Genomic DNA, 13,962 nt, shown 5'->3' with positions numbered 1-13,962 from the left:
CTAGGAATCTTGCCAAGGAGGTGGACTGCTGGCTCAGCAACAGGGTCCAAAAGAAGTAGTATGTGGGAAACTCAGCCAAGGGTGGCAGTAGGAGAAGGAGTGCAGAGGTCAAGGGAGAGACAGACAGGCCCTGGATAAGGGGGAGAAAAAGAGTTCCATGTCCCTTCTGACAGGAAGGAGGGAGGTTCTGGTGGGGAATGGCCCAGAGCGTCCCATTTTCAACCTTTTGCTTTGAGTGTTCCCAGCTAGGACACAAGAAGGGCACTCTGTCTGTCCTAAGAGCACCCCCACTGGTGGCCCCTCCATAGGGGTGGCCAATGTGGTCTTAGGGGGAGGTAGTCACCAGGGGCAGGTCATAAACCATACAGTGATATCTATTAGTTGGGCGGTGGGCTCAGGGGGTGAGTTGGTGATCTGAGGGTAGGAGTCGTCACTTCCACCAGGTGACAGTGAATGGGGTCACAGTCACTGCTCTAAGGGACAGTGGGGCTAGCCATACTATGATGGCAAAATACTTGTCTCCCCAGAGTAGTACACCTGCCATGGGTGTAGGGTGACACCAACCCATGGGCAGGACTTCTTCCACCCTATGGTCCTGGTATCCCTAGAGTTGGGTGGGGAAGTGACCCAGAGGAGGGTCATAGTTAGTCCCCAGATGCCCATAGACTGCCTTCTGGTGAATGAGTTGCTCTAGGTGTCAGGGGAACTGGGAGGGGCAGCCGCCACAAGTGCTCCCAGTTCAGTTTTCTAAGGGTACCCCTCCAAAGTGTAAGTTATAGGACCCCAGCAAGAGGAACAGGAGGACGGAGAGCCCACCCCGTCCGCTACTCAGCCTGAGGGTACAGACCCTAAGTTGAGTGACCAGTCTCAGAATAACACCCTCGAACTGGTGGGAGGTGAAGTGGAATAAGAGTGCAAGGCACCTGGAGATACTGCCCCTCACTTTTCGAAACCAGAGAGGCTAGAGACCCCGGGATGTCCTGGGGCCTGGCTCTTGACACTGACAGCTGTCTGTGGCCTCTGTTTGTTGTTGTCCTTATGGTCAGAGTTTTCCCTGGGTTGGGGACCGACGTCAGACCCCAGGGGTGGAATGAGCCACATAACACTGTTGGCCATGGTGGTAGTGTCTGCCTACTGGGATCCATCTGTGAGTAAGGTAAGGTAAGGTTAGGTGCTGCAGAGATGGAGTCCCCAGTGGGTCCTGAGAGTGTAGACAGAGGGATCTACCTGGGTTCAGAGAGGCATAAAACTGGCAAGAGCCCATGCAATAGTGGGCCATTGTCCAGGTTCTATTGCTCTAAGCAGGGAATTCCAGCAAGGTATTGATTGGCCTACCCTGGCTTTAGGCTGGGAGGGGTTAGTGTTAGAAATGTCCCTTTTAGCAGGGTTATCCCCAAACATTTTGCCTTCTTCCTCCTATTTTTCTGACCTGTTTTTGTTGGCTTTAGGACTCTGGGGACTTTACCACTGCTGATCAATGCTAAAGTGCAAGTGGTCTCTGTCTAAATTATATTGGTGAATGGTTTATCCATGATTGGCATATTTGATTTACTAGTAAGTCCTTAGTACAGTGCTCAGTGTGTGCCTAGGGCCTGTAAATCAAATGCTACTAGTGAGCCTGCTTCACTGAATTTGTCACCCACAGACGTAGCCCTGGAAATATATCTCAGACCTGCCACTGCAGTGTCTGTGTGTGCAGTTTTAAACTGCCATTTCAACCACGCAAGTGCACTCACTTGCCAGGCCCAAACCTCCCCTTTTACTACATGTAAGTCATCCATACAATAGGCCCACGGCAGCCCCATTGGGCAGGGTGCAGTGTATGTAAAAGTTAGGGCATGTACTGTTGTGTTTTACATGTCCTCATAGTGAAATACTGCTAAATTCAGTTTTCGCTATTGCAAAGCCTATCTCTCTCACAGGTTAACATGGGGATTGCCTTGAATATCTTTTAAGTGTACATTTCCATTGGGATCAGATAGAGATAAGGCGTTTGGTGTCTCTGAACTCAAAATGTAAAAATAAATCTTTTGGTGAAGTTAGTTTTTAGATTGTAAGTTTGAAAATGCCACATTTAGAAAGTGGGCATTTTCTTGTTTAACCATTCTGTGCCTTTGCCTCTCTGCTGGTATACACTTCTGGGTCAGGAAGACAGTTGGGCTGTTTGTGAAATCCCTCTAGATAGTCACACAAAGGGAGCTCAGGCGTGCCCTGCATATCCTGATGGGTCTTCCTGGGCTAGAGTGGTGGGAGGAGCTGACACTTGGATCTGAATATGGCTATGCCTGTCCTCACACAAAACAGTCTCCACCCCCCTGGAGTGTGTTTGTGGCCAGAGGAGAAAAGGCAGGGTCTTGTGCACTACAAGGACTTCTCTTTGAAGTTTGCCTACTGCAAAGGCAGAAATTAGTATAAGTATTGGACCTCTGAGACCACAACTTTAAAACATTTCTGGACTGAGGACATTCTGCCAGGAAGAAGTGCTGAATGCTGTAGGAGGGACTGTCACTCTGCCTGTTGCTTTCTTGTGCTGGCCTGCTGCTTGCTACTTCTGTCCTGGGAGTAAGAGGACTGGACTTTGTGTTCTACATCCTGCTTTCCAAGGACCTCCAAGGGCTTGAACTGAGCTTGCGTCCTGTTAAGAAGTCTCAGGGACATCAAAGATTTCATCTCCAAGGGCCTGGGCTTTCCTGCTGAGAGTCCTGACTTGCCAAGTGGTGCCCAATCCAGTCCCTGGGCCTTTGGAAGTGAAAACTGGTGTCCTGAGGATCAAAATCCACACATCGGAGCTCAGTGGATGAAAATCGACGCAACTCCTGTCTTACAGCTGAAGAAATCGATGCAACGCCTGTCTTGCTGTGGAAGAATCATCGCAGTGTCTGTGGGATCGATGCAGCACTTCTTTCACTGCAGCTCCATAATCACAGCGCGTCTGGATTTTCCACACATCGTCCCACGGTGTCACTTTCTCATCGACCCCGCACTGCAGTATGGAACACAAGGCTGCGTGGCCTGAAACCAATGCATCATATCGCTTGCGAGGAGAGAACCAACGCATCACCTCCCCTGCCAGTAAGGAACTGAGGCATCAACTCCCCTGCCAGTAAGGAACCAGCACATTTGCCTCTCCTGCGACGAGAGAATCAACACATCACCTCCCCTGAGCAGTTAGGAACAGATGCATCGCTTTGCTTTTCCAGGGCCTCACCTCCCCTGCGTCCCGTATCGTCTTTGTTTTTGATGTATCCCAGGTCTGGGGTGTTAAAAGGATATAATCCTTGAATCCTATGGATTAAGTCTCATTTAAACCTTTAAAAAGTGATATCTTTACTGGTGTCTTGGGATTTTTCTTGTTTCGGTCTTGTTTGAGTAAGATAAATATGGTAATTTTCCTAAACTGGTAATGTTTTCACTGTGTTACTGTGTGTGAGTACAATTAATTTACAAATTACCCCTGAGATAAGCCTCAGTGCTTGAGCCACGCTAACAAGGGGGTGAGCAGGGGTTATCTTAGCTGTGTGGCTCCCTTACCCTGACTAGAGTGAGAGTCCCCACTTGTAAAGGGTGTAAATCACTGCTAACTAGGGACCCAATTTCTAACAGTAGGTCTTCAAAACAGATAGTTAAAAGCTGTTTGTGAGACCCCAAAAAAGTTGCTGGAGGATGCGTTTAGCTGCTGTAAGGAAGATGCCTGTTCTTTAACGTAGACATCAGCAGTGGAGTGGCAGTTTTGGTGGCCTACAGCAGATACATGGGGTTCAAGGAACGAGTGCTTGCTGAGGTTGATGCATTAAAGCGTGGCTGTTGCCACTGGAATCGTTTTGTGGAGATAGTTGAGGCTGTTCTTGAAATCATTTGTTTTGCTCTTACACTTTTGGGCTGCTGTCATGTTTAGAAATCCACATCAACACTCTGGAGCACAAAATATTATGCTGCTGTTAAATTAGGCTTGAATGAGCCATTCTGTGCACATCTCAGTCATGCCCACACTCCTTACACTGTGAGTAATGCTCATCTCTCCTGCACAACCTCAGCATTGCTTTGTATAGCCTTGCTATCACTCTGGTCATCGTCAAAGTGTTTGATGCTGTGCATGCCCTTAGCCACTACATCCTTGCTTGAGCTCTTCACAATTAAAATGATGTTCTGAATACCTCATTCATGCTTGCACATGCTGCACACGGTCAGTTACAAGCTGTACATCTGTAGCCACATGCTGTACACCCACAGCCATGCTCTGCACACCCTCATCTATATGTTGCACATCTACACACCCTCAGCCATATACTCTACACGCTTACGCAAGCTTTGCACTCTCTTCAGAACCTCAGAAATCATGCAGTGCACCCTATGCCATGCTGTGCTCACCCACATGCTACACACCCTCAGTCATGCTCTACAGACTTATACACTAGAGATGGGATGCCAAGAGACAGGGAGGAACTGGACACACATCAAAGGTCTTGAAGGAGGTAGAAATTGACCCCCACAGGAAACAAAAACTGTTCAGTGCAATAGGTTCCTGAGCAGCAACAAATGTACATTCTGCGTCACTACTTCTGGTCGGTGTCTGTGGGCTCTTTGTGTTAGTAGGTGCTGGAAACTCCATACATGGTCTCTTGCATTACCTCACACACATGCTGTACACAGTCAGCCAGAAGCTGTACACTATATATATATATATATATACACATACATACACACGCTGAAAAACCAAAGGTTACGGGGCGTTATAGTTGGGAAATAAAAAAACCTTAGAAATTCACTTAAAAAAACAAAGGTTACAGGTACTTTATAGTTCGGTTCTGAATTTACTCGCACAAAACCAGAGAAATTCAGCAGTTATAGTTACAGTTATTTCAAGTAACAAGAACTCACGGCCTAAGATAACTATAACCTGCAGCCCTGCATATGGCCAGGCCCTGCAGCCATCCCCTTAAAGCCACCCAACCCCACACAAGGCATTTGGCTGTGTTGCGCCGGAAGATGGCAATAAGTAAAGGGTAGTAGAAGTTGGCCACAGCCCCTGTCTCTCTGAGTGTGAGAATAGGTGTGAGACGACATCTTTGGGTGTGACAGTGGCTGTGAGAGTGTCTGTCTCAGTGTGAGAGTGTGTCTGAGAGGGTCTAAGTGGGTGTGAGAACAGGTATAAGAGGGAGCACTTTGTACTGGTTAGTTAGTAAGTGCTACTTCGTTGGCTGGATGGCCAGTGTGGGGGAGGTGAGCCCATGTGGCCCCCCTCCCTGGGCCCCAGCCTTTGTTAACAGGAAGAGGAGGGGCCCACCTGGCCCACCTCCCCCGGCCGATTACGGCCCAGTGGAGCCCATCTCCTGGGGCCTGGCCTTACAAAAACAAATTTAGGGGAGGAGGGCTGCGTGCCTCACTCCCTAGGTCAATCTCAGCCCCGGGGACCCTATTCCTCAGGGCCTCGCCTTAACATTTTATTTTTTGGGGAGAGGAGCCGCACGGCGCTCCTCCCCGGTCCAAACTCGGCCCCAGGGACCTCATCCTCCAGGGCCCAGCCTTAACATATTTCTTTTTGGGGGGGAGGGGGGCCTGTGCGGCCTCCCTTCTTGGGCGAATCTCAGCCCTGGGGACCCCATCGCCCCGGGCCCTGCCTTGACATAATTTTATGTGGGGGAGGGGGACACGCAGCCCTCTCTTCCCTGGCCGATCTCGACTCAGGGGATCCCATCCCCCGGGGCCCAGTCGTAACATATTGTTTGGGTGGGGGAGAGGTAGGTGGGCCACGCGGCCCCCCTCCTGGGGCTGTTTTTGGTCCCAGGGACCCAGCCACCTGTCCTGTGTGCCTCACAGGGCACCCAGTCTTTAATGGGACCACGGGGAGCCTGAAGGCCCCCGCGGTCCCAGGCGGCTCCCCTCCTCCTGCGAGAGCTGACATTGCTGTCACAGAGAGGGAGCTGCTAAAGATGCATCTCTCTCTTTCTGAGAGCAATAGTTTCCTCTGTTTCCTTGCTTGTATATCTGCAGGCAGGGAAACAGAGAAAACCTCAGCTTCCAGCAAGTGAGAGCTGTTTGACAGCTCTCACTTGCTGGAACTGGAGTGTTTGCTCTGACTTGGCAGCAGCTGTCAAAGCCAATAGTAAACTGTACCTGCTAAATGTTTGCCACATTGTGCGTGGATTTATCAAACAGTGCCAAATGTATTAAGAGATGAACATTTCATTTACCCTCCCCCCCTTGAAATCCTTCCGCCCCTTGATGGGCCTACATGAAATTGAGAACACCAACAGTGAGCAAAACATGCTACTTCTCCACCAAACTTCATGCAGCATCATGAGAAGATGCCAAAGATATTAGTAAATGAAAAACCTTTGATCCTGCTTCAACCCCTCCCACTCTACAGCTGCACAAAACTCTAAATACCTGCACTGAGTGTAATTTGCTAACTGCCTAGCACATTTCATGGAGATTCCTCAAGCAGTGCTAAAGCTACAAGAAATAAACATTTTATTACCTCTCCCCAATAGGCTTACCCCCTTGATGGACTGGCACAAAATTTAACATACCAATAAAAAAAGCTTCCAAGCTTTTGCTAAATTTGGTGCAGCTTCGTAACAGAGTAAAAATGCTATTAGCAAGGGACCACTTCCTCACCCTTTTTAACTCCCCCACCCTTGTGAGTCTGCACAAACTTCAAAATAAAGAAATAGGCTTAAACGTGCTAATTCTGTGCCAGATTTCATGCAGAACTATCAAACGGTTCAAAATAAAAATACAATAAAAAATATTTTAGACCCCCTTATTTTAACTTTGCCCCCATTGGATTTTTATGACCCTAAAGTACGTAGACTGGGTATATCTTGCTAACTACTGTCAAACCTGACAATTATTATTAATATTTATTATTAATTTGCCAATGAATACTGGCATTATAATGACAGCTGTGTATGTGTGTAATATGTGTTGTGTACCAGTGTGTCTCCACCCATGTCCTGGTGTCCCCGACATATGCATGTCACAGTAACTTAAAAAAATTACTCTGACATGTATATGTCGGAAGTGGTCCAGAGAGCATGTGCAGTAACCTCCCAACATACACAGCCAATGCGTGCTTTCAACTTTGCATCTAGCAACGAGGGGGGGGTGTGGTGTTTTCTCTGTGGTTCAGTGTCAGCAGGGACGGAGGGTGTGGTCCAGTCATGTCCAGTCAAAAACAGAGGTGGAATGGGAAAAAAGGTGAGTTTTTACCCCTTCTGCCCGCCCCCCCAATCCGCCAACTCAGACATGGAGGTCAGCCTGCCACTTTTTTCTTGGTTGTAAAGCTCATCCAAATATGCACGGCGGGGAGGGTACCTGGGTCACACCAGTAACCCCTTCTCCCTCTCCCGCCATCAAAGCAGGCGGTATTTCTTAGTAGAGAAAGCGGTTCAAATGCAGGCTTTCGTCTTTGAAACCGCCAACAGCTAAATACGGCGGGAAGTAGACGGCAGGACAGTTACTGCCAAGATCTAAATCAGGTCCTAAGTGTCTTCTAGATTTCAGGCATATTTGTTAATCAGTGCCAAAGGAAAAAGATAATTAACAAATGCATTTTCAACTGACAAGATATACAAAATTGTTAACCCCCGCACCTTTTTCAAATGCTTATATCTCAAAAGCTAATGAACAGACTTATAGAACAAAAGCATATTTTGAGTAAAGTTCTATGTTCATGCCAACTTTGATGTATATCTGCTCAGCATTTGTTTTCTCTATTTTCTGCGCAAATGTTTTTGGAAGCGAAAAGGAGAAATTATACACTTTTTCATCCTTTCCCCCACTTAAAATTCTATTTTATAAACAGATCTTCACGACACTTGGCATGCCAATACTTAGCTGCCTGAGTCAGTACACTGACATGTTTCATGCAAATCTGTCCAAGATAGTCAAAACGATAATGCCTATGGAAATATTGTCTCAAACCTAACTGCACAGTAGCTATCATAGCTGTAGATATGTATATATATATGTCAAACTTAGTGGTGGTTGCCACTAGGTAGTTGTAGTTAGGACCTAATTTCCATAGAACAAATGTTTTTTTACATGCCTATATCTTTGGCACCGGTTGACAAATCTTTCCCAAGAAATTGGACGCTCATGTCAGCTGCTGTCTGTTTCGGGGTGACCCGTCAAGCAGGGGCAGGAAAAAGGGGGTGGATCCAAAATGTATTTTCTCAATGTTAATTCCCATAGGAATTTTGAATAGAAATAGCACCTGAACCACCAGACGGAACTACACCAAATGTGGCATATTTGGGGTACATCTGTTCAGTAGTTTTCAAGATATTAAAGAAAATTCACAATTGAATATATTTATGGACGCAAGGCTCTGCAAACCCTCCCAAACTCGTGGTGAGATCTGATTGGCTGCCAACACTTAAACAAGCAAGTGTTGGTAGCCATCTTGGGACTTGGCTCAGCTGAGATCCAGAAAAAAGGTAAAAAATAAGAAAGGGGCAGGGTAGGGACATCCTGACCCCTTAGCTCTCTTGATGAGGTCCCAGCGAGGGGGACCGCCACCTTCCCGGGGCAAACATTTAATTTTATGCGGGGGGACAGGTGGCCCTACCGCAGCCCCAGGGACGGCCACCTCCCTGGGGCTATCTTTGAACAGAATACAGGGGGTCTTACGGCCCTCTGGTAGCCCCATGGACGGCCACCTTCCCGGAGCTATCTTTAAATTAAATGCAGGGGGGGCACGTGGCCTCCCCGCAGCCCCTGGGACCGTCACCTCCACAAGGTTATCTTTGAATTAAATGCGGGGCTGTGCTGCCCTCCCACAGCCCTGGTGGCCTCTACCTCCCTGAGACCAACTTTCAATAATGTGTACATGACCACGCGCCCTGCCGCAACCCCACGGACCTCCACCTCCTTGGGGCTAGCTTTGAATTTAATGCAGGGGAGGGGGGTTGTGCACAAGTTTTGTGCAGATGTAGAGTGGGAGGGGTTGAAAAGGGATCAAGAGTTTTCATTTACTAATATGTTTTATAGGGTTGGTGGAGACGCAGCATGATTTGCTCACTGTTCGTATTCTCAATTTCATGTAGGTCCATCAAGGGAGGAAGGACTTCAAGGGGGGGGTAAATTAAGTGTTCATCTCTTAATAAATTTGGCACTGTTTGATAAATACACACACAATGTGGCAAACATTTAGCAGGTATAGTTTAGTATTGGTAATGTCAAGTTTTAAGCTGATCCATCAGAGGGAACAAAATAAATGAGAGGGCAATTAGAGTTTCATTCATTAAGAACTTAGGCACTATTCAGTTAGTCTGCATGAACCTTGGCAGCTAGCAAATTAAGCTTGGTAGGGTCCAAGGCAAGCCATGTCACCCCCTCTCATGCACACAGCTGATGATGGTTGGGCACAGGACCTGGCCTAAGGCTGTGCACAGTTCAGAATGGCTAAAGGGCATGCCCTTACACATTGGGGGTTGGGTGTCCATGACGGGTTGGGCACAGGGCCTTATCCTGCAGCCAAACACTGCAACAGGACATGCACAGTCTGGAGGCTGCAGTGAGTTTGCGGTAGAGATATGCATAGTGGGGGTTGAAAACTAAGGAAATCACAGTAAACAAATGAAATGCTCTGAAAAAAACACATGTAAAAAGCTAATCATCAAGTAAGGTCTATTTTTAACAAGCGATGAGCAAAATTTACTTAAAGGAGAGTGAAAATGGCATGAGTAGCATTTTTAAATACGAACTATTGCAGTTTTTTTTTAGAAATACTTCTCTGTATTGCGACACATGCTCTATAAGTATAAATGTGTATTGAATGGCTAACTAATTACTGAGGAATCTATACAAACCAAAGACTATCAGGATTCAATATTTTCATGGTCAGCCCACATAGCATTTTACCTTTCTACATTTGATCAAATCTGCACAATTATGATTAGCTTTTAGCAAGCTGTAAAAATTTTAATATCAAACTCATGTAAGAATTTGGTTTTGTAGATTTTTCTGTCTTTTTAAAAAAATAGCCAACTGTGTAAGTGACCAGCTCATATACAGATATTGATTCATCTGGGAATGCATGCCCTTCAGAACCCATACTCTTTGCAGCTTATTAAACTGAGTCATTAGCCAAGGATATTACTACCTGCTGAAACGGGGAAGCAGTTCTCTTAGCTGTAAAGTCATCAATTTAGCAACAACAGAAGATTTCCAAAACTTTGAAAGCTATGTTAAAACTTAAATTTTGAGACTAAAGTGTGAGAGCTGGCTGTGCAGCAAAGATTAATTAGAGAACAGAATCTGCTCTGTAGAAAAAAGTGGTGAATAAATGGAGGGAGACATATTTTAGGCCAGGGGTAATACTGACCTACCAGATTTTGGATAGTGGGGAACTGCAGGGAATTGCAAAATTTGTAGAGAGCTGTTGGGATGCTTGTGTGGACTAAAGGGTGAATAGCAACTACTGATGCGAATTGTTCACATAATCTAAAAAGTGTAGGTGTTGTAGGCAGTATATTTCAAGGACTAAAGTTTGCTTTTCTGAACTGGTTACAGCACTTATGACTGCTCTGCAAGTCCTATATCCGTCCACCAAGAGACGACATGTTACCTAGACATCTTTATTGGACCTTCGCCATGCAGTTGAGTGCAGCCCCAGTTACATTTTGTCCCCAAAACATGGTTAAACTATGGTGATGCATGGTTGACCACGTATGCAATACACATAACAATGATATCAGCTCATTCAGAGGATGGATTTTATGGTGGGCATTAATAAAAAGATCTATATAAAAGCTTTGTTTCCTGGTTTCAGTTGCAGGCTGTTTCTTGAAAAAATAGGACATTGGAAGGTACTGCACGCACCATTCTTGTTGTACCTTTTCTAAATATTTCATGCTTTTTTGTGTTTTTTATTAGGTGGCACAGAGTCTGAGTGGGAACCTCGGCTTCATGAACTGGCTCACAATTGTGCCAAGCATCGCCTGCTTCGATGATGCCAGCATCGGACTCCTGTTTCCATCTAGCGATGGGGCCACCAAAGATCAAGTTCACCAGCTGGAATCAAGGAAAGCTGTAGAGCCTACCCCTCGTAAGACGACTGGTAGGTCAGGCCGCTTTTCAGGACAAGGCATTCTTTTTTGTGTCGCGCACTGAAGAGGCCAAACCGGGGTGGCAGGTTCAATGATGTTCTCGGATAGTGTAGGTGAAAGAACACTAATGTTTGTTTACATTTCACACACACACAGACGACATGCAGGGCCAAGAAGATATAGCCTAGGTTTTTAATCTGGTGGGTGGAGGACAAGAATAAAGGATATCAGATATATCACACCCAAATATAATTTTAGGGAAAGGTCTCACACATTTATATACATTGTCAATCCCTTCTAGGAGCATATCCATCATCAGTCTGCTCCTGGGGACACCTGAAGCCCCTGGTTGCTCTGACTGCTAGATGGGGAACCGTATGATGAAATATTTCATACGAAGTAGTCGAGGATGCATCATCCTCTCTCAATTCTAACATCCATTGGCCAATGACAGAATGTTTCAAGCCTACTGGTGTCACTCAGGCTCTTTATTTACTGGTTTCGTAAAGCGATCCTAGGCCACACGGCATCAGTGCACTTACCAAAAAATTTAGAACATTTTCATTAGAACAGTAGAAGATGGTATTAAGGAAACAGAAAAACAGCTTTAAGCATTTGAAAACATGTAGATGGCAGAGGTTTGTATTCTGGGTTAAGAGAGGGATTTGTTAGTTCAGATAAATGCTAGAGGACAGTTTTTAGACGGGTCTGGATTAATAGTAACATGGTTTCAATTCTTAGGTGTGGTGGGTGAGTTCCAAATGGAAGCGGTGGATCCAAAGAAAGTGTAGTGCAATGCCTGAGAAGTCTTAAATGTGGGTGTTTCGAGATATAAAAGCTTTTGCTCCTAAGACCTATGAGACCACCTGAGATGGTTAGCCTAGATAACAGGTAAAGAGGTCAATTTACATTGATGGCAATGTAGGTGAGACAGCGGGTCTTGAGTTTTATCCTCACTTCGACAGGGAGGCGATGTTGTTCCTTAGGAATGAGAGAGATGTTACTGAACTTTCTCAAGGATGATAACAATCTGGCCATAAAAAAAGGTCTGCCTTGATGGGACGGGCAAGGATTGAGGTCCCGCAGTGAGGATTCTAATGCGGATATCTAGTCAAGAGATGACTAGTGTGCGAGCTGCAGTTTTCAGGCATGTAGAGTTTGGAAATTGTTTAAATTGTTTGAGTGCTTTTAGGTAAAAGTTGACAGGTTTAGCATTATTAGCCAATGGTCGCTGGATATCCTGTTTTCGTTGATCAGAGAGGTAAAAGGTATGAAGTCCTCCCCAGCAATCGGATGGAGAACTCTCATTAGTATCTATATACTTTACCTGTCTACAATATATTGGTTTGATATTTTTCTGGTTTAAATTTCTACCTACATTGAGTTAACCGTAGTTGAGAAAAATCCTCCTAAATAAAGGTTTCTGCTTTAAGAAAGGTTTGTAATCTTTAATGACCTCTGTAATCTAATAACAATGCTACATTTAATATTATCACACTCTATAAAATCAGTTTGTTATAAAAGACATTCAGAAGGCTTAGGAAACTGGTATTAACTACTGTTGTCTGCCTGCATTTATTGCTCAGGTACTCAAATATATTGATTGAGCAGTTAGGGCAGGATTCCCATGGTGGGTGAGGCTCCATGCAGGGTGAATGCTGATATTTCCATCACCGGAATGTTGCCAGACGTTCTTCTTCACTTCAGCTCCTACCTGTAATTGTGAGATGTTCACATTATAATTGTTATCGCCATCAGCAGAGGGCAATGCGGGTTAAATTATAAATCCTAAAATTCCATAGAATATTCTACAAACTAATTGTTCTTTTGAAATTCCACGGATTTCTGAAGTGTTGGTCAGAATCACACTTCCAGAAGTACATGGTGAATAAATGCATTTTATGCCTCAAGCAGCAGGTCTATCTATAAATCTATCTTTTTAAACGTGGTTTACAGTGAACCCCCACCTCAAGATCCCGATACAGGCTTTTTTAATAATTTAGTTGCATTATTGTTCATACGTTTTGAGCCTACAAATCCCCTCCTAATCAGTCTGTCCCTGCAACTGACCAAACTAAAGACCTACACAAATACACAAGAAACTGTAAAGATGTTGTAAGATGCTGGGCGCACACCTATGTTCTGAAAGTGCCTACTATTAGAAGATGTAAGATGCATCTTGGAATATTGGAGACTAAGAGGCTGAACAGAGGTAGTAAGTGCGGAAGTCATATCTTTGGCCTCTCCAGATAGAGCTGCTGCTTGAGGTAGTTTTAGAAGAGGTACTGCTATATATGCTGTGCTTCCCTCCAGCCCCTGTCGCGCAGGTTGCTGGCCCCAGCCAGCAGAGAGGAAGAGGCAGGAGTCGTTTACAACAGGAAGCAGACGAAGTCACAAGAGACATGAACTGGTTCCTATCAAGAGAGACCTCCGCCCGGCAGGACAAGCCCCTCCCTCGAGGCAGGGAGGAGTCCGAGGCAGCGGGGTCAAGGTTTCTGGTGAGCCCTGCAGTCGCGCCTGTGTCCTCGAGGTCACCTGCCTACTGGACCAGGAGCTCGAGGTGGGACCTGCAGGGTCTTGTGCAGCAGCTCAGTTTACAAGCTGCCTCCATGGTGCCAGCATGGGCATTGCAGACTAGCGAGAGGAGGCAGGTGAGAGAGAGTCCACAGACTGGAGAGGTCTACGAGGAGACGATCAGGCACCAAGCTATAGGAGCAGCCGCTTTTCCTCCGCAGGCTTATATGACACCAGGTGAGAACAGTCTTACTGATGGAGAGTCAGGTACAAAGTGGAATTCTATGTATGGGTGCAGGAAGGTGCCAAGGGCTCAGGTGGTGCCCGCCTAATGGGGTGACACCAATTGATAATCCTGGAGACCGCATGGAAAGAAGGTTCTTGTGAGTCTGGC

The 13,962-nt window shown here is 45.9% G+C and overlaps 1 protein-coding gene across 2 annotated transcripts in view; it reads left to right on the top strand.

Annotated features, from left to right (window-relative positions):
* Positions 1-13,962, top strand: part of LMF1 (lipase maturation factor 1) — a 981,191-nt gene that overhangs the window by 883,663 nt on the left and 83,566 nt on the right. The window contains exons 4-5 of one of the 2 annotated variants that reach the window (XM_069209820.1): positions 10,882-11,065; positions 13,368-13,805. In XM_069209820.1, the coding sequence (XP_069065921.1) occupies positions 10,882-11,065; positions 13,368-13,805 (622 nt within the window). The remainder of the gene's footprint in view (positions 1-10,881; positions 11,066-13,367; positions 13,806-13,962) is intronic. The other variant, XM_069209821.1, reaches the window with a different exon arrangement.

Source organism: Pleurodeles waltl, chromosome 10, assembly GCF_031143425.1.
Source record: "Pleurodeles waltl isolate 20211129_DDA chromosome 10, aPleWal1.hap1.20221129, whole genome shotgun sequence".
Lineage (NCBI taxonomy): Eukaryota > Metazoa > Chordata > Amphibia > Caudata > Salamandridae > Pleurodeles > Pleurodeles waltl.
This window is presented reverse-complemented; position numbering and strand designations above follow the sequence as displayed.